General features: G+C 37.9%; 2 protein-coding genes across 2 annotated transcripts; both read left to right on the forward strand.

Moving 5' to 3' along the window:
* Nucleotides 1-800: 800 nt before the first annotated feature.
* Nucleotides 801-7147, forward strand: LOC141763315 (uncharacterized). The gene is made up of 11 exons (XM_074627885.1): nucleotides 801-855; nucleotides 1073-1411; nucleotides 1500-1772; nucleotides 1959-2046; nucleotides 2236-2298; nucleotides 3067-3137; nucleotides 5019-5357; nucleotides 5445-5717; nucleotides 5789-5815; nucleotides 5926-6013; nucleotides 7054-7147. The coding sequence occupies exons 1-11, from the start codon at nucleotides 801-803 to the stop codon at nucleotides 7145-7147; spliced, it is 1710 nt and encodes a 569-aa protein (XP_074483986.1).
* A 2528-nt stretch (nucleotides 7148-9675) lies between these two features.
* LOC141762784 (OX-2 membrane glycoprotein-like) lies at nucleotides 9676-11276 on the forward strand. The gene is made up of 5 exons (XM_074626843.1): nucleotides 9676-9770; nucleotides 10003-10341; nucleotides 10428-10700; nucleotides 10907-11000; nucleotides 11214-11276. The coding sequence occupies exons 1-5, from the start codon at nucleotides 9716-9718 to the stop codon at nucleotides 11236-11238; spliced, it is 786 nt and encodes a 261-aa protein (XP_074482944.1). The 5' UTR covers nucleotides 9676-9715; the 3' UTR covers nucleotides 11239-11276.
* Nucleotides 11277-23493: the final 12217 nt, after the last annotated feature.

The raw sequence follows: 23493 nt of genomic DNA on the forward strand, positions 1-23493 counted from the left end.
TTTTATATTTAGACAATAAACTTCATATGAAGAAAAAAAAAATTCTATATCTTTTATAAATATAAATATAATGTATTCTCTTATTCATTTCATATATTAATTTGTATTTGTTTGGTTATTAAAGCAATGATGTTTTAATGTTATAAGGTATTTCACTTATGTTCACTACATGTTTTTGTTATATATATATATATATATATACAGTATATGTGTGTTTATATGTATGTATATAAGTATATAATAATAACATATAAGTATGTTTGTATATATGTTTATATATGTATATACAGTATATACTGTGTATATATCTATACAGTACATACAGTATATACACACACTTATACATACATATAAACAGTATACACATATATACAGATACAGTTAGTGTGTGTGTATATATATGTGCATAAATGTATACATATATATGTGTGTATATATGTATATCTACAGTATGTGTAGATATATACAAATATACTGTATACCACATATATATGTATATCTATATGTGTCTATATTTATATATATGTATACATATGGATAGTTCTAGTGCCATTTAATTATCTGTAAATATACATCATGGAACACAGCCACAAATTTAAAAAAACCAAGACATAGAACTTTGGAGAGTTAAAACAAGGAAATGTCCTGTGAGGTGATAGCACCATCTAGTGTGCTTGTTGGAGAAAAAAAGAAAGGAGAAAAGATCATTCCTTCTCCCTGACTGGTCCGCGGCCTAGATCTACATAAACTTTCACTTCCACTAAAGTTTGGTGGTAGATTCAGTACAGTGTGGAACAATAATGGCGGACCGTGCAGTCTTACATTTCCTTTGTGTGTTGGGAGTCTTTCAGAAAGGTGAGAAAGAGATGATATAGCAATGTTATAAAGGTCTAGACATGTCATTTATTATTCTGATAATCTGAAAGCACAGCTGTGTGATTCCTGCATGTTTATTGTCTGTTGCACATCGTTTTGGTGGCTAATGATTTTGCATTGTTTAATTCTTATTTATATCATATTTTGCAAAGGGAAAAATACATCCTAACACAATGTGTGCTGTCATCTCCTGCAGGTCTAACAGCTCTGATAGAAACCCAGCACACTGTGGAGGCAGCTGTAGGAGATGAGGCCTCCTTAACCTGTCACCTGATGCAACCTAGAGATGTTCTGCAAGTCACATGGCAGAAGATTTTACCAGAGGGAGAGAAGAACATGGCTACTTACAGTGAACGATTTGGTGAAAGAGTGCATGCTGGTTTTCAGAGTAAGCTGCAGTTTAAAGATGCTGGACTGCAGAACAGCTCCATAGTTATCAGGAGGGTGATGGAGGAGGATGAAGGGTGCTATCGCTGTATGTTTAACACTTTCTCTGAAGGTGCTCTCATTGCTACAACCTGCCTGCAGCTCTATGGTGAGAACCTGCTGTGTTATTAGAGACATTTCCATAACTCTCTGTCTTCTCTGTAATGTTTTCTCATTTAAATATTTTATTTTTACAGAGCTGCATGGACCCTTTCTTCACGTCAGAGAATCAACAGTTGTGTCCTGCTCAGCCACAGCTCGACCTGCTCCCACAGTAACACTGACTGTCCCTCACTACAACTCTACCAGCGTCACCAACACCAACGGCACAGTCACTGTCACCACTACAGCTGAGCTGTCTGGTCTACATGGCAACAGCACACAGGTTGGATGTGCAGTGAGAGTGCTCTCTGGTCCTCAGATAGAGGTGTCTATGATGATTCCTGAGGTCAAACAGTTGTCTGCTCATGGTGAGAAACACTTCCAAACATCCTGATTCATAAATACTCTATAGCTCAGGTCTGTTGGAATCTGGATCTAATAACAGCGAGGATTTCTATCATTTTACCTTTAGGTGGTCTCAGATCAATAATACCATTTGATCTGTAGTTGCTTTATGAATGAGTGTCACCAATAATATCCCTCTTTTCTTACAGATTTCATTCTGATCATCGTGTTCGTGGTTTATGTTTGTTTTGTTGCTGCAGTCGTCACCACCCTGCTTGTACGGAAACATCGGAACCGGTAATTATAAACTTATTACTGTGAGACATGTGAATAAGAGAACTGGCACTCATGTTTTTCACTTCAAGAAGCCCTGAACACCTGTCTTGTTATAATACCGCTGTCTCACAGTTATTATGCTCATGATTGATTGAGATCTTTTCAGACAAAACCCACAAATTAATCTTTGACTTTTCTTAAATCCTTCAGTCGGTCAGACAAGGACTCTGAGGAGAACAAGACACCACAACAAGCAATCAAAGACACTCCTGAGTGAGTCAATTTATTCATTTTTCACTTCTTTGCAAAAATGATTTAAAGAGGACCTATTATGCTTTTGTGCTTTTTACTTTAGTGTGTTATATAGTTTTTTGTGCATGTAAAATATCTGCAAAGTTATAAAGCCCAAAGTCCACGCCAAAGAGAGAAACTCTGCTCCTGAGCTGCCTGAAACACCTTGTTTGAAGCCCCAACTTTTCTTCTGTAACGTGGTGATGTCACTAAGTAACACGTTTGCATAACTGCTAGTTTGGCACGCCCTCAAACAAAGCAAGTTAATACGGAGCTGGAGCAGATTCTGAAGAGTTTGGTCCGGTTGACCAATCACAACAGAGTGGACCAGCTGACCAATCAGAGCAGACTGGGCTTTTTGGGAGGGTGGGAGCTCAAACAGAGCGTTTCAGACAGAGGGTGAAAAGAGGTGCTGCATCACAGCCGGTATGAGAAAAATAAAGAGTTTTTTTAACTTTAAAATATGTAAACATGTTCTAGTAGAAACCCAAAATACAGTATGCACCTGAAAATGAGCACAATAGGTCCTCTTTAATCCGTCTTCACTCTGTCTATTTGGGGGCTTCACTTTCCTACCTACCAACTAGCTTGATAATCAGACTGAATTGGAGGAATCCAAATGGGAGATGTTGGAGGTGAACCAGGCTACCAACTTGCGATACATTGTGTATTCACAGTCTGCATGTTTATCTACATCACTGTTGTTCTGAATGATTTGGAAACTGACTAATATCTTGTTTTTATCTGAAGGTTCAAAACACCTTTAATGAAGGAAGAGAACGAGCTGCGGCTACAGACGTCTACTGAGAAAGATAAAAACCGTAACCACCCAAAACCATCATCTCTGAAAGGAAGAAAGTTATCTTTCAACTCAGTTAACTAATTAGTACCACAGAATAACCCACAAGACTGTTAGTGCCACAACACAGAGAACATGTCTGCACCAGTTCATTGATTCCAGCAGATCAGTAGTTTTGATCTTGAAATATAATTTAGGTGATAGTTTTATACCAATTCACTGTTGCATCCAGATGAAGCATCCTTTGTTTTGTACGTCTTTATATACATACATTTTCTGCTTCTGCTTTTTGTTTTTTAACAGAGTTTGCATTGAATGTCTGCTGTATATTTTTAGCAGCAGGTGCACAACATGGCCACTAGAGGTCCTGCTTTCCTCTCATGTACTGCAGTAGAGTTGAGGCTGTTCAGACAGATCAGGGGCTGAAAGTCAGCAGCAGGAAACTGGGAACAGTTCAGTCGTAGTTAAATCTCTGAAGCATGGATTCTCCTGTTCCAGTCTCACATTACCTGTAGCACAGAGAGCAGCTCAAGCACAGGGAGCTCACTTTGTCTTTGTGGACTTTCATCTGTCAGCTGGTAAGTTTGATGTCTTTTAGTTGCAGCATACTTGATTTGGAATAACTTGAAATGGTAGTAGTTGGTTTACTTAATCCAGGAATGTCAACATATCTAAATTAGTTTTTCTAACTTTTTATGGTGAAGAAATGCTTTTTTTTTATAGTAGTTTTGTTCCCTCATCATGAACTCATATATCTGTATCAGTGACTTAAGTTTAAAATCCATGTATGCATTAATTAACTTGTAACTTTGCCACAAAATATTTAACTTGTTAAACCTTTTCTTAATAAACATTTCTGAAGCAGTTGATATTTTTCTTAGTGTTCCTGGCTTTAGAATATCTTTAATATTTTTTTTGGGGTTAGATTGTTATATGTGTTACTATAGTGTTTTATCAATCCATTTTCTTTTTTTTATGATTTTCATGTGTTAAATGTGGCAAGAGAAAGATTTACATCCACATAATTCGCTTGATTATGTGAAAAAAATAACAAATCCCTCCTGTTTTGTTTGGCAAAGTAACCTCTTTAAATGTGCATGTGGCACCTGTTCATGTCAATGATAGACCTACATTAATGCATTTTAATTCATTTATAAACCGCTGGACTTTAATAGCTCATAGCCTGTGGTTGTAATTATCATCCTCTGCTATGATATTAGACAACTGTTGATTTGAATCATTAGTTCAGTGTACTGAGTAGTTGAACAGCAGTCTGTTGACGATTGAGTTGAGGTGTCCTTCCTTCTCCCTGGTTGGTCCGAGGCTTGGATGTACCATTGCAGTGGCATGGGGGGCAATAGGAGCTCTTTCTATCACATTTTAAAGAGCTAATTTGCCATTTATTGATTAATAACACTTTTGTTATGATTATATTTTATGCCCTTATTTATTTGGTAAGGATTGGTTGCTACATTGTTGGTCAATAGGTGTTTATTTGGCACCCACCGAGATCAATTTACCTGGACGTTACCTGCGTACACCTGCAGCCTACGTAATGACAACTTTGACTATCTGTAGGTTTGACGGTAGATTCAGTACAGTGTGGAACAATGATGGCCTACCGTGCAGTTATACATTTCCTTTGTGTGTTGGGAGTCTTTCAGAAAGGTGAGAAAGAGATGATACAGCAATGTTATAAAGGTCTAGCCATTATGTCATTTATTATTCTGATAATCTGAAAGTGCAGCTGTGTGATTCCTGCATGTTTATTGTCTGTTGTTGCTGCGTAATTAAGCATCGTTTTGGTGGCTAATGATTTTGCATTGGTTAATTAATTATTTATATCATATTTTGCAAAGGGAAAAATACATCCTAACACAATGTGTGCTGTCATCTCCTGCAGGTCTAACAGCTCTGATAGAAACCCAGCACACTGTGGAGGCAGCTGTAGGAGACGAAGCCTGCTTGAACTGTTGCCTGATGCAACCTAGAGATGTTCTGCAAGTCACATGGCAGAAGGTTTTACCAGAGGGGGAGAAGAACATGGCTACTTACAGTGAACGATTTGGTGAAAGAGTGCTTGCTGGTTTTCAGAGTAAGCTGGAGTTTAGAGATGCTGGACTGCAGAACACCTCCATAGTTATCAGGAGGGTGATGGAGGAGGATGAAGGATGCTATCGCTGTATGTTTAACACCTTCTCTGAAGGTGCTCTCATTGCTACAACCTGCCTGCAGCTTTATGGTGATAACCTGATGTTTTATAAGGGTCATTTCCATAACTCTCTATGGTCTCTGTAATGTTTAACATTCAAATATTTTATCTTTGCAGAGCTGCATGGACCCTTTCTTCATGTCATAGAATCAACAGGTGTGTCCTGCTCAGCCACAGCTCGACCTGCTCCCACAGTAACACTGACTGTCCCTCACTACAACTCTACCAGCGTCACCAACACCAACGGCACAGTCACTGTCACCTCTACAGCTGGGCTGTCTGGTCTACATGGCAACAGCACACAGGTTGGATGTGCAGTGAGAGTGCTCTCTGGTCCTCAGATAGAGGTGTCTATGATGATTCCTGAGGTCAAACAGTCGTCTGATGATGGTGAGAAACACTTCCAAACATCCTGATTCATAAATGCTCTATAGCTCATGTCTGTTGTTTCTATTTTCCAGGTTTTGATGAGGAATCTGGATCTAATAGTGAGGATTTATTTTTACCTTTTACCTTTAGGTGGTCTCAGATCAATAATACCATTTGATCTGTAGTTGCTTTATGAATGAGTGTCACTAATTTCCCTCTTTTCTTACAGATTTCATTCTGATCATCGTGTTGTTCGTGGTTTGTGTTTGTGTTGCTGCAGTCGTCATCACCCTGCTTATACGGAAACATCGGAACCGGTAATTATAAACTTATTAGTGTGAGACATGTGAATAAGAGAGTACTGGCACTTATGTTTTTTCACTTCAAGAAGCACTGAACACCTGTCTTGTTGTAACACCGCTGTCTAACAGTTATTATGCTCATGATTGATTGAGATCTTTTCAGACAAAACCCACAAATACATCTTTGACTTTTCTTAAATCCTTCAGTCGTTCACACAGGGACTATGAGAAGAAGAACACACCACAAAAAGCAATCAAAGACACTGATGAGTGAGTCAATTTATTCATTTTTCACTTATACGTATTTATCCTACATTGGTTCTTTGCAAAAATTATTTAAAGAGGACCTATTATGCTTTTGTGCTTTTCCTCTCTGCTTTAGTGTGTTATATAGTTTGTGTTATATAGTATGCAAAGTTACAAAGCCCAAAGTCCACGCCAAAGGGAGTAACACTACTCCTGAACTGCCTGAAACACCTTGTTCGAATTCCGGCCTTTTCTTCCGTAACGTGGTGATGTCACCAAGTAATACGTTTGCATAACGGCTAGTTTGGCACGCTGTCAAACAAATCTAGATTGAGTGGAGCTGGAGGGGAGTCCAAAGAGTTTGGTTTGGTTGACCAATCACAACAGTGGGCCGGCTGACCAATCAGAGCAGACTGGGCTTTTTTTGGGAAGGGGGCAGGAGCTCAAACAGAGCGTTTCAGACAGAGGGTGAAAAGAGGTGTTGCAGCACAGACGGTATGAGGAAAAATAAAGTGTGTTTTGAACTTTAAAGCTTGTAAACATGTTCTAGTAGAAACCTAAAATACAAGTATGCACCTGAAACTGACCACAATAGGTCCTCTTTACCAAATGAAGGCTGAACGTACCTATCATGTAACTAGCTTGATAATCAGACTTTTTGGAGGAATCACTGATTAAATCGAAGATGTTGGTGGTGAACCAGGCTACCAACTTACAATACATTGTGTATTCATAGTGTGCATGTTTATCCACATCACTGTTGTTCTGAATGATTTGGAAACTGAATAATATCGTGTTTTTATCCGAAGGTTCAAAACACTTAATGAAGGAAGAGAACGAGCTGCGGCTACAGACGTCCACGATAAAAACCACGACAACCCAAAACCATCATCTCTGAAATGAAGAAGAAAATGATTTGAACTCAGTTAACTAATTAGTTCCACAGAATAACCCACAAGACTGTTAGTGCCACAACACAGAGAACATGTCTGCACCAGTTCACTGATTCCAGCAGATCAGTAGTTTTGATTTTGAAATTTAATTTAGGTGATGGATTTAATTCACTGTTGCATCCAGATGAAGCATCCTTTGTTTTGTACGTCTTTATATATACATTTTCTGAAAGTCAACAGCAGGAAACTGGAAACAGTTCAGTCGTAGTTAAATCTCTGAAGCATGGATTATCCTGCTCCAGTCTCACATTACCTGTAGCACAGAGAGCAGCTCAAGCACAGGGAGCTCACTTTGTCTTTGTGGACTTTCATCTGTCAGCTGGTAAGTTTGATGTCTTTTAGTTGCAGCAAACTTGATTTGGAATAACTTGAAATGGTACTAGTTGGTTTACTTAATCCAGGAATGTCAACATATCTAAATTAGTTTGTCTAACTTTTTATGGTGAAACTCTCCAGGACCTGTCTATGAAGATATAGATGTTTTACTGATAATAACATGCATTTTTTTTTTTAGAATACTCTTATAATAAACTCATGTCTTTATCAGTGACCTGTACTAAAAATTTAAATATGTTTAAATCTACTTATGAATTAATTTATTGTGAAAGTTGTGTGAAGCAATCAGATGATTGTTATATTCCAAATACAGCATATTTATATCTAGCTATATATGTAGCGATAATTTATTCACAATATACAAAATAGACATAATATATAAATGTGTTGCACTTTTCTTTGCACTTTAATGTTTGATGTTTGTGTTCTTATGTTATTTATTTCTCAATTAACCTCTGATGCACATTACATTTATGGCTGTAACTGTAGTAAAGATCTTACTATATTAAGTGTGTTCATATTGTTTTAACTCATCCCTGTCAAACTCTGGATTAATAATCTGTGGGGTGCAAGGAGTTTCTAATCGTTTATGTGTTTTTAATAATGTATTCTCTGATTCATTTCATATATTCATTTGTACTTGTTTGGTTATTAAAGCAATGCTGTTTTAATATTATAAGTGATTTCACTGATCATTACATGTTTTTGTTTGTTTTTTTAACTCCCCTTACACTGTGTGTGAAATGGTATCGTCTCAAAAAGGGGATATTCCATCTGCCAATGATTGAGAGGGGGGGACAGATTTCTAGTACTCTTACAATTTTGTTTAATATTGAATGATTGTATTATATTAATCTTAACAATGTCGTGAGATTGTTTTCAACACAAACAAAGGGGTAATATATAATCTATCCTTTATTTTCATGTAAGTATTTTGGTATTTTCATTGTTGAACCCCTCAGTTGAACTGTGGTACATGCGAGATGTGAGAAGGTGTGTCAGTCTGTGTTTGGACCTGATACACAAACAGGTATGTTGACGGAGAATTACGTTTCTAAATGTCATTTCAGTGTTAATTCACGATACCGTGACTATATTCTGAAAGAATGATAGAAGACAGTTGTAATGTATAAAGTGGAAGTCTGTACTGCAAGGTGTTTTAAAGTTATTGCAGAGTTAGCATCGCATTGTTGCCTACTGTGTTCGTTTGAAGTGCCGCCGCTGGTTTAAGAGTCGCGCCTCCTGACCCGTGGCATTATGGGTAATGTAGTTTCTTGTGGGATTTGCATAAAACTAATGTGTGTGTCGTTACTCTTCTAATGTTGTGTGTGTACATGCGTGGAGTCACTGTGTTCACCCTGTAATTGCATTGACATGTGAGGCAGAGCATATTTAGTTTATTTTGCATTTATTTTACATTGTTATTTTATGTTTCCCTCACAGTAGTCTGAGGAGAAGTTGTGAACTGATGCAGTCCCTGTCACATGTTGTATCATTACAGCACTACAGTAAAAAAAGACCCAAAAAAAAGCCGTGGTGATTTTGTGGTGTCCCAAATACGCTACATATATACAGTGTGTATAATTATATATATATATATATATATATATATAATCTGAAAATAATAATATATACATTGTATATATATATATATATATACAGTATATATCTGTGTGTGTGGATGTATATATATGTGTTTATATGTTTATATGTAACTATATAATAATAACAAGTGTGTATATATATTTATTTATATATATATGTTTATAGTTCTAGGGCCATTTAATTATCTGTAAATATATATCATGGGACACAGAAACAAAGTCCATCTTCCTTCCAAAATATATAAATTATGTGACAATATATGAGACTAGTGTACATAAACCTTTAATCTTCCTCTTCACCTGTCAGAAAGACCTGAGACCTTAGAATTAATAACACCTAATGGATAAATATAGACTAATAATTTAGCTATATATCTTCTAGGATATTAGAAACAACTGTTGAATCATTAGTTCAGTGTACTGAGTAGCTGAACAGCAGTCTGTTAATGATTGATTGATTGAGGTGTCCTTCCTTCTCCCTGATTGGTCTGCTGCCTGGATGTACCTTACAGGGAGGAAGACTTTATTCAAACTTTCCCTTTATGTAGTTTTGGCGGTAGATTCAGTACAGTATCAGGATGGCGCAACGTGCAGTTATACATTTCCTTTGTGTGTTGGGAGTCTTTCAGAAAGGTGAGAAAGAGATGATACAGCAATGTTATAAAGGTCTAGCCATTATGTCATTTATTATTCTGATAATCTGAAAGCACAGCTGTGTGATTCCTGCATGTTTATTGTCTGTTGTTGCTGCGTAATTACGCATCGTTTTGGCGGCTAATGATTTTGCATTTATTCATTATTTATATCATATTTTGCAAAGGGAAAAATACATCCTAATACAATGTTTAGCTGTCATCTCCTGCAGGTCTAACAGCTCTGATAGAAACCCAGCACACTGTGGATGCAGCTGTAGGAGACGAAGCCTGCTTATACTGTCACCTGATGCAACCTAGAGATGTTCTGCAAGTCACATGGCAGAAGATTTTACCTGAGGGGGGGAAGAACATGGCTACTTACAGTGAACGATTTGGTGAAAGAGTGCTTGCTGGTTTTCAGAGTAAGCTGGAGTTTAAAGATGCTGGACTGCAGAACAGCTCCATAGTTATCAGGAGGGTGATGGAGGAGGATGAAGGGTGCTATCGCTGTATGTTTAACACCTTCTCTGAAGGTGCTCTCATTGCTACAACCTGCCTGAAGCTCTATGGTGAGAACCTGCTGTGTTATAAGAGACATTTCCATAACTCTATGGTCTCTGTAATGTTTTAACATTCAAACATTTTATCTTTGCAGAGCTGCATGGACCCTTTCTTCACGTCACAGAATCAACAGTTGTGTCCTGCTCAGCCACAGCTCGACCTGCTCCCACAGTAACACTGACTGTCCCTCACTACAACTCTACCAGTGTCACCAACACCAACGGCACAGTCACTGTCACCGCTACAGCTGTGCTGTCTGGTCTACATGGCAAAAGCACACAGGTTGGATGTGCAGTGAGAGTGCTCTCTGGTCCTCAGATAGAGGTGTCTATGATGATTCCTGAGGTCAAACAGTCGTCTGATGACGGTGAGAAACACTTCCAAACATCCTGATTCATAAATACACTATAGCTCATGTCTGTTGTTTTTATTTCCCAGGTTTTGATGAGGAATCTGGATCTAATAACAGTGAGGATTTCTATAATTTTACCTTTAGGTGGTCTCAGATCAATAATACCATTTGATCTGTAGTTGCTTTATGAATGAGTGTCACTAATTTCCCTTTTCTTTCAGATTTCACTCTGATCATCGTGTCCGTGGTTGTGGCCTGTGTTTTTGTTGTTGCTGCAGTCGTCATCACCCTGCTTACACGGAAACATCGGAACCGGTATTTATTATTATTTATTATATTTATTATAAACTTATTAGTGTGAGACATGTGAATAAGAGAGTACTGGCACTTATATTTTTCACTTCAAGAAGCACTGAACACCTGTCTTGTTATAATACTGCTGTCTCACAGTTATTATGCTCATGATTGATTGAGATCTTTTCAGACAAAACCCACAAATTAATCTTTGACTTTTCTTAAATCCTTCAGTCTGTCACACAGGGACTCTGAGTAGAACAAGACACCACAAAAAGAAATCAAAGACACTGATGAGTGAGTCAATTTATTCATTTTTCACTTGTACATATTTATGCTTCTTTGCAAAAATTATTTAAAGGGGACCTATTATGCTTTTGTGCTTTTTACTTTAGTGTGTTATATAGTTTTTTGTGCATGTCAAAGGTCTGCAAAGGTACAAAGCCCACGCCAAAGAGAGAAACACTGCTCCTGAACTGCCTGAAATGCCTCGTTGAAGTGTGTTTACCTGCTGGAGGTGCTCCTTGCATGGATCAACCTTTCAAACTGCAGGTGGATGCAAGTGATGTGGGGGCAAGGGCGGTGCTGTTCCAGACGGATGGTAGTGGTGTGGATCGTCCCGTGAGTTTCTACTCAAAAAAGTTGAACTCATTTCAGTTGAACTACTCGGTGATTGAGAAAGAGACCCTGGCACTCATCTGGGCCTTACAGCATTTTGATGTTTATGTAGGCTCTAGTGTTCCTCTGGTTGCGTACACAGATCATAATCCCATAACTTTTTTGCACTCAGTACATTGCCCAAATCGCAGGTTGATGCGATGGATGTTGTATTTGCAATCTTATTGTTTGGACATTCGCCACATCAAAGGCTCTGATAATGTTGTGGCCGATGCCTTATCTAGAGCGCCTAGCTCTTAAATATTTGTCTGACTGAATTGTTAACCCCTCTGGTCTGCTATGTCCAGGTTCTGTCACCTTAAATGCTTCTTCAGGCGCCGGAGTTGCTGAGTGGGCGGGACGGAGGTTGGTTGGCTGCTGGGGAATAAACTACAAACGGTCAGTATGGATTTTGATATAGTTTTAAGTATAGTGTTACAACTATAGTTTAGAAATGATATTACAAATGAAAAACATCAATCGTGGGTAAAGTAAATTGTTTTGTAGTTGATTTAGTGAATAGCGGTTGCGGTGTTCTTATTGGAACTCCTTTTTTGATGGGGGGGAGTGTGACGACCCCTCCCCCCCACTAGGTGTGTGTTGGCTCGCTGGTCTCTTTGTTTTTTTGCAGGCTCTGGTTGAGGCGGGGACATGATGACATCACTCCATTTGTGTGGACATCGCGGCGCGGCTATTCTTCTTTTTCTCCATGCACCCACACACACACGCATCCATGCACTCCTACACCACTGATTACTGATACTGATCTTTACATTTATTCATGAATTAGTGTTTTGTAATAAACTTTGTTACTTTTTGCATTTACCTCGTCTCCACTCCCATTTTTGTTGCAACCTAAGAGCCGGGTTGTAACAAGTCCCGCCTTCTCTTCCGTAACATGGGGATGTCACCACGTAACACGTTTGCATAACGGCTTGTTTGGCACGCCCTCAAACAAAGCTAGTTAGAGTGGAACTAGAGCGAAGTCCAAAGAGTTTGGTTCGGTTGACCAATCACAACAGAGTGGACCAGCTGACCAATCAGAGCAGACTGGGCTTTTTGGGAGGGGGGGGGGCTCAAACAGAGCGTTTCAGACAGAGGGTGTAAAGAGGTGCTGCAGCACAGCCGGTATGAGAAAAATATGTAAACATGTTCTAGTAGAAACCTAAAGTACAAGTATGCACCTGAAACTGAGCACAATAGGTCCTCTTTAATCCGTGTTCCCTCTGTCTATTTGGGGGCTTCACTTTCCTACCTACCAACTAGCTTGATAATCAGACTGAATTGGAGGAATCACTGATCAAATGGGAGATGTTGGAGGTGAACCAGGCTACCAACTTGCGATACATTGTGTATTCATAGTCTGCATGTTTATCTACATCACTGTTGTTCTGAATGATTTGGAAACTGACTAATATCTTGTTTTTATCTGAAGGACCAAAACACCTTTAAAGACAGAACTGAACGAGCTGCGGCCACGGACGCCTACTGGGAGAAATAAAAAACGCAACCACCCAAACCATCATCTCTGAAAGGAAGAAGAAAATCATTTTTTTAACTCAACTAATTAGTACCACAGAATAACCCACAAGACTGTTAGTACCACAACACAGAGAACATGTCTACACCAGTTCATTGATTCCAGCAGATCAGTAGTTTTGATTTTGAAATATAATTTAGGTGATAGTTTTAATTCACTGTTGCATCCAGATGAAGCATCCTTTGTTTTGTACGTCTTTTTAAATACATTTTCTGCTGCTGCTCTTTATACTTAGAATATAAACTTTATATGAAGATAAAAGAATATAGAGTAGGAGTTGAAACACTAACAGAGTTTGCATTGAATGTCTGCTGCATATTTTTAGCAGCAGGTGCACAACATGGCCACTAGAGGTCCTGCTTTCCTCTCATGTACTGCAGGAGAGTTGAGGCTGTTCAGACAGATCAGGGGCTGAAAATCAGCAGCAGGAAACTGGAAACAGTTCAGTTCTCCTGCTCCAGTCTCACATTACCTGTAGCACAGAGAGCACAGGGAGCTCACTTTGTCTTTGTGGACTTTCATCTGTCAGCTGGTAAATTTGATGTCTTTTAGTTGCAGCAAACTTGATTTGGAATAACATGAAATGGTAGTAGTTGGTTTACTTAATCCAGGAATGTCAACATATCTAAATTAGTTTGTCTAACTTTTTATGTTGAAACTCTCCAGGACCTGTCTATGAAGATATAGATGTTTTACTGATAATAACATGCACTTTTTTTTTTAGAATACTCTTATAATAAACTCATATATCTGTATCAGTGACCTGTACTAAAAATTTAAATATGTTTAAATCTACTTATGAATTAATTTATTGTGAAAGTTGTGTGAAGCAATCAGGTGATTGTTTTATTCCAAATCCAGCATATTTATATCTAGCTACATATGTAGTGATAATTTCTTCACAATATATTACAAAATAGACATAATATATAAATGTGTTGCACTTTTCTTTGCGCTTTAATGTTTGATGTTTGTGTTCTCAAGTTATTTATTTCTCAATGAACCTCTGATGCACATTAACTGTAGTAAAGATTCTACTGTATGTGTGTTACTATTAGTTGATGTGTTTTTAATAATTTATTCTCTGATTCGTTCCATATATTAATTTGTACTTGTTTGGTTATTAAAGCAATGATGTTTTAATGTTATAAGTGATTTAACTTATGTTCACTACATGTTTTTGTTTGTTTTATATATGTAATGGTGTGTTTTGGTATTCCAGCTAACTTTAACTCCCCTTAAACTGTGTGAAATGGTATTGTCTCAAAAAGGGGATATTCCATTTGCCAATGATGAGAGGGGGGTACGGATTTCTAGTACTCTTACAATTTTATTTAATATTGAATGATTATGCTAGATTAATCTTAACAATGTCGTGAGATTGTTGTCAACACAAACAAAAGGGGTAATATATAATCTATCCTTTATTTTCATGTAAGTATGTTGGTATTTTCATTGTTGAACCCCTCAGTTGAACTGTGGTACATGCGAGATGTGAGAAGGTGTCTGTCAGTGTGTGTTTGGACCTGATACAGAAACAGGTATGTTGACGGAGAATCACGTTTCTAAATGTCATTTCAGTGTTAATTCACGATACCGTGACTATATTCTGAAAGAATGATAGAAGACAGTTTTAATGTATAAAGTGGAAGTCTGTACTGCAAGGTGTTTTAAAGTTATTGCAGAGTTAGCATCGCATTGTTGCCTACTGTGTTCGTTTAAAGTGCCGCCGCTGGTTTAAGAGTCGCGCCTCCTGACCCGTGGCATTATGGGTAATGTAGTTTCTTGTGGGATTTGCATAAAACTAATGTGTGTGTCGTTACTCTTCTAATGTTGTGTGTGTACATGCGTGGAGTCACTGTGTTCACCCTGTAATTGCATTGACATGTGAGGCAGAGCATATTTAGTTTATTTTGCATTTATTTTACATTGTTATTTTATGTTTCCCTCACAGTAGTCTGAGGAGAAGTTGTGAACTGATGCAGTCCCTGTCACATGTTGTATCATTACAGCACTACAGTAAAAAAAGACCCAAAAAAAAGCCGTGGTGATTTTGTGGTGTCCCAAATACGCTACATATATACAGTGTGTATAATTATATATATATATATATATATATATATATATATATATATATATATATATATAATCTGAAAATAATAATATATACATTGTATATATATATATATATATACAGTATATATCTGTGTGTGTGGATGTATATATATGTGTTTATATGTAACTATATAATAATAACAAGTGTGTATATATGTATATATATTTATTTATATATATATGTTTATAGTTCTAGGGCCATTTAATTATCTGTAAATATATATCATGGGACACAGAAACAAAGTCCATCTTCCCTCCAAAATATATAAATTATGTGACAATATATGAGACTAGTGTACATAAACCTTTAATCTTCCTCTTCACCTGTCAGAAAGACCTGAGACCTTAGAATTAATAACACCTAATGGATAAATATAGACTAATAATTTAGCTATATATCTTCTAGGATATTAGAAACAACTGTTGAATCATTAGTTCAGTGTAATGAGTAGCTGAACAGGAGTCTGTTAATGATTGATTGATTGAGGTGTCCTTCCTTCTCCCTGATTGGTCTGCTGCCTGGATGTACCTTACAGGGAGGAAGACTTTATTCAAACTTTCCCTTTATGTAGTTTTGGCGGTAGATTCAGTACAGTATCAGGATGGCGCACCGTGCAGTTATACATTTCCTTTGTGTGTTGGGAGTCTTTCAGAAAGGTGAGAAAGAGATGATACAGCAATGTTATAAAGGTCTAGCCGTTATGTCATTTATTATTCTGATAATCTGAAAGCGCAGCTGTGTGATTCCTGCATGTTTAGTCTGTTGTTGCTGCGTAATTACGCATCGTTTCGGTGGCTAATGATTTTGCATTGGTTAATTCATTATTTACATCATAGTAGTATAGTTGATGTGTTTTTAATCATTTATTCTCTGATTCGTTACACATATTAATTTATAGTTGTTTGGTTAATAAAGCAATGATGTTTTAATGTTATCATTTATGTTCACTAAATGTTTTTATTATGTCAGTTCTGTAAGTAACTCCAAGTGTAGCTGTGTGACTACAGTATGTTTATTTTTTATGGCAACTGCTTCATTACGCTTTGTTAATACTTTTGCATTGGTTAATTCATATTTTATCATTTTGAAAGTTTAACAAAATATATTAGCTATATTTAAACAAAGTAAATTAAGTCAGATTAAAGAGAAAACTGAATATTTAAAGAACATGGTGTGGCAATGAGTGGACCTAACGGGTCATCATAACAATAGACTACTATATACTGTACATACATTCAGTGTCTAATGGGTGTGCATGGTTATAATACAGACAGATTTCTGATCACATTTTAAACATGTCTTGAATTGATTTCTATGGTGTATCTTATAATAATTTATATGAGTTGTGTCTCCTGCAGGTCTAACAGCTCTGATAGAAACCCAGCACACTGAGGTGGCAGCTGTAGGAGAGGAAGCCTGCTTGTACTGTCACCTGATGCAATCTAGAGATGTTGAGACAGTCACATGGCAGAAGATTTTACCTGGGGGGGAGAAGAACCTTGCTGCTAGCCGCAAAGACTCTGGTCAAAAAGTGAATCCTGACTTTAGAGATAAAATGGAGTTTAAATATGCTGGACTGCAAAACAGCTCCATAGTTATCAGGAGGGTGATGGAGGAGGATGAAGGGTGCTATCGCTGTTTGTTTAACACCTTCTCTGAAGGTGCTTACAATGCTACAACCTGCCTGCAGCTCTATGGTGAGAACCTGCTGTCTTATTAGAGACATTTCCATAACTCTCTATGGTCTCTGTAATGTTTTATCATTTCAATATGTTATCTTTGCAGAGCTGCATGGACCCTTTCTTCACGTCAGAGAATCAACAGTTGTGTCCTGCTCAGCCACAGCTCGACCTGCTCCCACAGTAACACTGACTGTCCCTCACTACAACTCTACCAGCGTCACCAACACCAACGGCACAGTCACTGTCACCGCTACAGCTGGACTGTCTGGTCTCCATGGCAACAGCACACGGGTTGGATGTGCAGTGAGAGTGCTCTCTGGTCCTCAGATAGAGGTGTCTATGATGATTCCTGAGGTCAAACAGTCATCTGCTGATGGTAAGAAACACTTCCAAACGTCCTGATTCATAAATACTCTATAGCTCATGTCTGTTGTTTTTATTTTCCAGGTTTTGATGAGGAATCTGGATCTAATAACTGAGGATTTCTGTAATTTTACCTTTAGGTGGTCTCAGATCAATAATACCATTTGATCTGTAGTTGCTTTATGAATGAGTGTCACTAATTTCCCTCTTTTCTTACAGATTTCACTCTGATCATCGTGTTGTCCGTGGTTGTGGCCTGTGTTTGTGTTTGTGTTGTTGCTGCAGTCGTCATCGCCCTGCTTGTACGGAAACATCGGAACCGGTAAATATAAATTTATTACTGTGAGACATGTGAATAAGAGAGTAATGGTACTTATGTTTTTCACTTCAAGAAGCCCTGAACACCTGTCTTTTTATAATACCGCTGTCTCACAGTTATTTTGCTCATGATTGATTGAGATCTTTTCAGATAAAACCCACAAATTCATCTTTGACTTTTCTTAAATCCTTCAGTCGGTCACACTGGGACGAGAAGAAGAACACACCACAAAAAGCAATCAAAGACACTGATGAGTGAGTCAATTTATTCATTTTTTTTTTTGCAAAAATGATTTAAAGGGGACCTATTATGCTTTTGTGCTTTTTACTTAAGTGTGTTATATAGTTTTTTGTGCATGTAAGATGTCTGCAAAGTTACAAAACCCAAAGCCCACGCCAAAGAGAGAAATACTGCCCCTGAACTGCCTGAAACGCCTTGTTTGAAGTCCCGCCTTTTCTTCCGTAACATTGTGATGTCACCAAGTAACACGTTTGCATAACGGCTCGTTTGGCACACCGTCAAACAAAGCTAGTTAGAGCGGAGCTGGAGCGGAGTCCAAAGAGTTTGGTTCGGTTGACCAATCAGAACAGACTGGGCTTTTTGGGAGGGGGTGGCATCCTGACTGGGACACTGCTCCAAAAACCTGAATGATACCCTACTATAGGTTACAAATAACATAGGAAAGCACTTTAACGATTAACACCACGGGTAAATATACAAAACACACCACCTTAACCCTATAATGTTCCAGTTGGAATATTATTGGAGTATTATAGGCCTACTATAGAAGATGCACAGCCCAGGTATAATAATCACAGCTGATTATGACTGACACAGTATAACATGCTTAAAGGGACTGTTTTTAAGAATCAGAAACTGCTTGTTGACAGCGACACCTGTGGCTGTTAAGTCAACGAAAGTCAGCGTCCTGTTGCTCGCGCTCGCAATTGTGCTCACTCTACATAGACATGAACGAGCATCGGTCAAAACAGTGAGGTGACACACATCAGCTAAATGGACAATATCACTCTATATTTCAGCTGCTTGGCAGTAATGTTAGCTGACCAGACGAAGGTCTCTCCATGAATCAATGCTGATACTGTGTTTCCTGCTTCAGCCTCCCGACTGTGTTCAGAAGAAACAGGGGAGACATCGGAGTTTTGGTCAGAGACAATAACGTAACTCTTCTGCAGTGTGTAGTGTGCGCGCATGCACGTGAGAGGTGGAGCAAGTGAGAACGAGCGCGGTGTGTGAGGGAAGGCAGGCAGGCAGGCAGGCAGAGGAGCAGAGGAGCAGAGTGCAGTGTCGACTCCGGCCCTGGAGACCAGGGTTACAGTCTCACCTGTGTCTTCTGGCTGTGGTCCGGGGCTGGAGCAGGATTAGTTGACACTGTTTTGCAAGACGGGCTTCACTAGATATAACTTTGTGGTTTTGGTGCTTCTGTGTAGTTTGTTTTGGAACCCGCAATGATTTATAAGAGTGCAAGTGTAAGAAGTTACAAACAGTCCCTTTAAAGAAATAATGAATAAATAGGAATAGTCGCAACAGATTGCTGATAACGGCCGATACACACGCCAACATGAGAATAAGAGAGTACTGACACTTATGTTTTTCCACTTCAAGAAGCACTGAACACCTGTCTTGTTATAATACTGCTGTCTCACAGTTATTATGCTCATAATTGATTGAGATCTTTTCAGACAAAACCCATAAATAAATCTTTGACTTTTCTTAAATCCTTCAGTCAGTCACACTGGGACTCTGAGGACAACGAGACATCACAAAAAGCAATCAAAGACACTGATGAGTGAGTCAATTTATTCATTTTTCACTTGTACATAATTATGCCTCTTTGCAAAAATTGTTTAAAGAGGACCTATTATGCTTTTGAGTATTATTTTTGTGCATGTAAAATGTCTGCAAAGTTAAAAAGCCCAAAGTCCACACCAAAGAGAGAACAGCCTGAAAAGTCTCGCTTGAAGTCACACGTTTGCATAACAGCTAGTTTGGCACGCCCTCAAACAAAGCTAGTTAGAGTGGAGCTGGAGCGGAGTCCGAAGAGTTTGGTCCGGTTGACCAATCACAACAGAGTGGACCAGCTGACCAATCAGAGCAGACTGGGCTTTTTGGGAGGGGGGGAGCATCTTGACCGGGGTACTGCTCCAAAAACTTGAATGATACCCTACTATAGGCTACAAATAACAGGAAAACACTTCAACTATTAACACTAAACACACCACCTTAACCCTATAATGTTCCAGTTGGAATATTATTGGAGTATTATAGGCCTACTATGGAAGATGCACAGCCCAGGTATAATAATCACAGCTGATTATGACTGACAGTATAACATGCTTAAAAAAATAATACACATGCCAACATGAGAATAAGAGAGTACTGACACTTGTGTTTTTCCACTTCAAGCACTGAACACCTGCCTTGTTATAATACTGCTGTTATTATGCTCATGATTGATTGAGATCTTTTCAGACAAAACCCAAAAATAAATCTTTGACTTTTCTTAAATCCTTCAGTCGGTCAGACAGGGACTCTGAGGACAACAAGACACCACAAAAAGCAATCAAAGACACTGATGAGTGAGTCAATTTATTCATTTTACACTTGTACATATTTATGCTTCTTTCCAAAAATGATTTAAAGAGGAGCTATTATGCTTTTGTGCTTTTTCCTTTAGTGTGTTATATAGTTTTTTGTGCATGTAAAATGTCTGCAAAGTTACAATGCCCAAAGTCCACGCCAAAGAGAGAAACACTGCTCCTGAACTGCCTGAAACACCTCGCTTGAAGTCCCGCCTTTTCTTCCGTAACGTGGTGATGTCACCAAGTAACACGTTTGCATAACAGCTAGTTTGGCTCGCTCTCAAACAAATCTGGTTAGAGCGGAGTTGGAGCGGAGTCCAAAGAGTTTGGTTCGGTTGACCAATCACAACAGAGTGGACCAGCTGACCAATCCGAGCAGACTGGGCTTTTTGGGAGGGAGGGGTGGAGAGGTGCTGCAGCACAGCCGGTATGAGAAAAATAAAGTGTTTTTTGAACTTTAAAATATGTAAAAATGTTCTAGTAGAAACCCGAAATACAAGTATGCACCTGAAAATGAGCACAATAGGTCCTCTTTAATCCGTCTTCACTCTGTCTATTTGGGGGCTTCACTTTCCTACCTACCAACTAGCTTGATAATCAGACTGAATTGGAGGAATCCAAATGGGAGATGTTGGAGGTGAAGCAGGCTACCAACTTGCGATACATTGTGTATTCACAGTCTGCATGTTTATCCACATCACTGTTGTTCTGAATGATTTGAAAACTGACTAATATCTTGTTTTTATCTGAAGGTTCAAAACACCTTTAAAGACAGAACTGAACGAGCTGCGGCTACAGACGCCTACTGGGAGAAATGGAAACCACAACCGCCCAAAACCATCATCTCTGAAAGGAAGAAGAAAATTATTTCTTTAACTCAGTCAACTAATTAGTACCACAGAATAACCTACAAGACTGTTAGTGCCACAACACAGAGAACATGTCTGCACCAGTTCATTGATTCCAGCAGATCAGTAGTTTTGATTTTGAAATATAATTTAGGTGATAGTTTTAATTCTCTGTTGCATCCAGATGAAGCATCCTTTGTTTTGTACGTCTTTTTATACATACATTTTCTGCTGCTGCTCTTTATACTTAGAATATAAACTTCATATGAAGATCAAAAAATATGGAGTAGGAGTTGAAACACTAACAGAGTTTACATTGATTGTCTGCTGCATATTTTTGGCAACAGGTGCACAACATGGCCAGTAGAGGTCCTGCTTCCCTCTCATGTACTGCAGGAGAGTTGAGGCTGTTCAGACAGATCAGGGGCTGAAAGTCAGCAGCAGGAAACTGGGAAAATTTCAGTCGTAGTTAAATCTCTGAAGCATGGATTCTCCTGCTCCAGTCTCACATTACCTGTAGCACAGAGAGCACCTCAAGCACAGGGAGCTCACTTTGTCTTTGTGGACTTTCATCTGTCAGCTGGTAAGTTTCATGTCTTTTAGTTGCAGCAAACTTGATTTGGAATAACATGAAATGGTACTAGTTGGTTTACTTAATCCAGGAATGTCAACATATCTAAATTAGTTTGTCTAACTTTTTATGTTGAAACTCTCCAGGACCTGTCTATGAAGATATAAATGTTTTACTGATAATAACATGCACTTTTTTTTTAGAATACTCTTATAATAAACTCATACCTTTATCAGTGACCTGTACTAAAAATTGAAATATGTTTAAATCTACTTATGAATTAATTAATTGTGAAATTTGTGTGAAGCAATCAGGTGATTGTTTTATTCCAAATCCAGCATATTTATATCTAGTTTTCTATGTATCGATAATTTATTCATAATATATTACAAAATAGACATAATATAAAAATATGTTGCACTTTTCTTTGCACTTTAATGTTTGATGTTTGTGTTCTCATGTTATTTATCTGTCAATGAACCTCTGATGCACATTAACCTTATGGCTGTAACTGTAGTAAAGATCTTACTATATTAAGTTTGTTAATATTGTTTTAACTCATCCCTGTCAAACACTGGATTAATAACCTGTGGGGTGAAAGGAGTTTCTAATCGTTGATGTGTTTTTAATAATTTACTCTGATTCGTTCCATATAATAATTTGTACTTGTTTGGTTATTAAAGCAATGCTGTTTTAATATTATAATTTATGTTCACTACATGTTTTTATTATGTAAATTCTGTAAGTAACCAGCAAATATATATATATATATATATATATATATATATATATATATATATATATATATATATGACAGTGAGGTGTTGTTTGTCAGTGAGGTGTGTCTCTAGTTGTAGGGCCCTTTAATGATCTGGTAATCCATTTCAGATCAAAGTCCATGAGACTAGAGTACAGCAACTTTTTATCTTCCTCTATTTCACTGCACCAGCCTGTCAGAAAGGCTAAGATGGCGCACCGTGTAGTCTTACATTTCATTTGTGTGTTGGGAGTCTTTCAAAAAGGTGAGAAAGAGATAATACAGTGTGTTTCCCGAATTTTAACCTATATAGGATTATGGAATTATTAGGACTGTGATTTATCTTTATTTAACTGCAAGCGTAGCTGTGTGACTCCTGTATGTTTATTGTTTATGGCAACTGCGTCATTACGCTTCGTTAATACTTTTGCATTGGTTAATTCATATTTTAACTTTTCCAAAGTTTAACAAAAGATATTAGCTATATTTAAACAAAGTAAATTAAGTCAGATTAAAGAGAAAACTGAATGTTTAAAGAATGAGGTGTGGCAATGAGTGGACCTAACTGGGGTCATCATAACAATAGGCTACTATATACTGTACATACATTCAGTTGTAGAGCTGGATAGTACATTTTCCAAGGAGATCTTTTCCACTGTGAAATGGAGTTCTGTGATCTCCAGTTCAGAGGGATAGTGATCTATTTACAAAAATGTCTAATGGGTGAGCATAGTTATAATACAGACAGATTTCTGATCACATTTTAAACATGTTCTGAATTTAATTCTATGGTGTATCTTATAATATATGAGTTGTGTCTCCTGCAGGTCTAACAGCTCTGATAGAAACCCAGCACACTGTGGATGCAGCTGTAGGAGACGAAGCCTGCTTATACTGTCACCTGATGCAATCCAGAGATGTTGAGACAGTCACATGGCTGAAGATTTTACCTGAGGGGGAGAAGAACCTTGCTTCTAGCCACAAAGACTTCGGTCAAAAAGTGAATCCTGAATTTACAGATAAAATGGAGTTTAGATATGCTGGACTGCAGAACACCTCCA

This window comes from Sebastes fasciatus, chromosome 24, assembly GCF_043250625.1.
Source record: "Sebastes fasciatus isolate fSebFas1 chromosome 24, fSebFas1.pri, whole genome shotgun sequence".
NCBI lineage: Eukaryota > Metazoa > Chordata > Actinopteri > Perciformes > Sebastidae > Sebastes > Sebastes fasciatus.

Coding starts and splice junctions, on each gene's coding strand:
- LOC141762784 (XM_074626843.1), top strand. CDS start 9,716: ATGGCGCAACGTGCAGTTATACATTTCCTTTGTGTGTTGGGAGTCTTT. Junction 10,701..10,906: donor CAAACAGTCGTCTGATGACG/GTGAGAAACACT, acceptor CTTTTCTTTCAG/ATTTCACTCTGATCATCGTG. Junction 11,001..11,213: donor ACACGGAAACATCGGAACCG/GTATTTATTATT, acceptor TAAATCCTTCAG/TCTGTCACACAGGGACTCTG.
- LOC141763315 (XM_074627885.1), top strand. CDS start 801: ATGGCGGACCGTGCAGTCTTACATTTCCTTTGTGTGTTGGGAGTCTTT. Junction 2,299..3,066: donor GCAATCAAAGACACTCCTGA/GTGAGTCAATTT, acceptor TTTTATCTGAAG/GTTCAAAACACCTTTAATGA. Junction 5,718..5,788: donor CAAACAGTCGTCTGATGATG/GTGAGAAACACT, acceptor TCTATTTTCCAG/GTTTTGATGAGGAATCTGGA.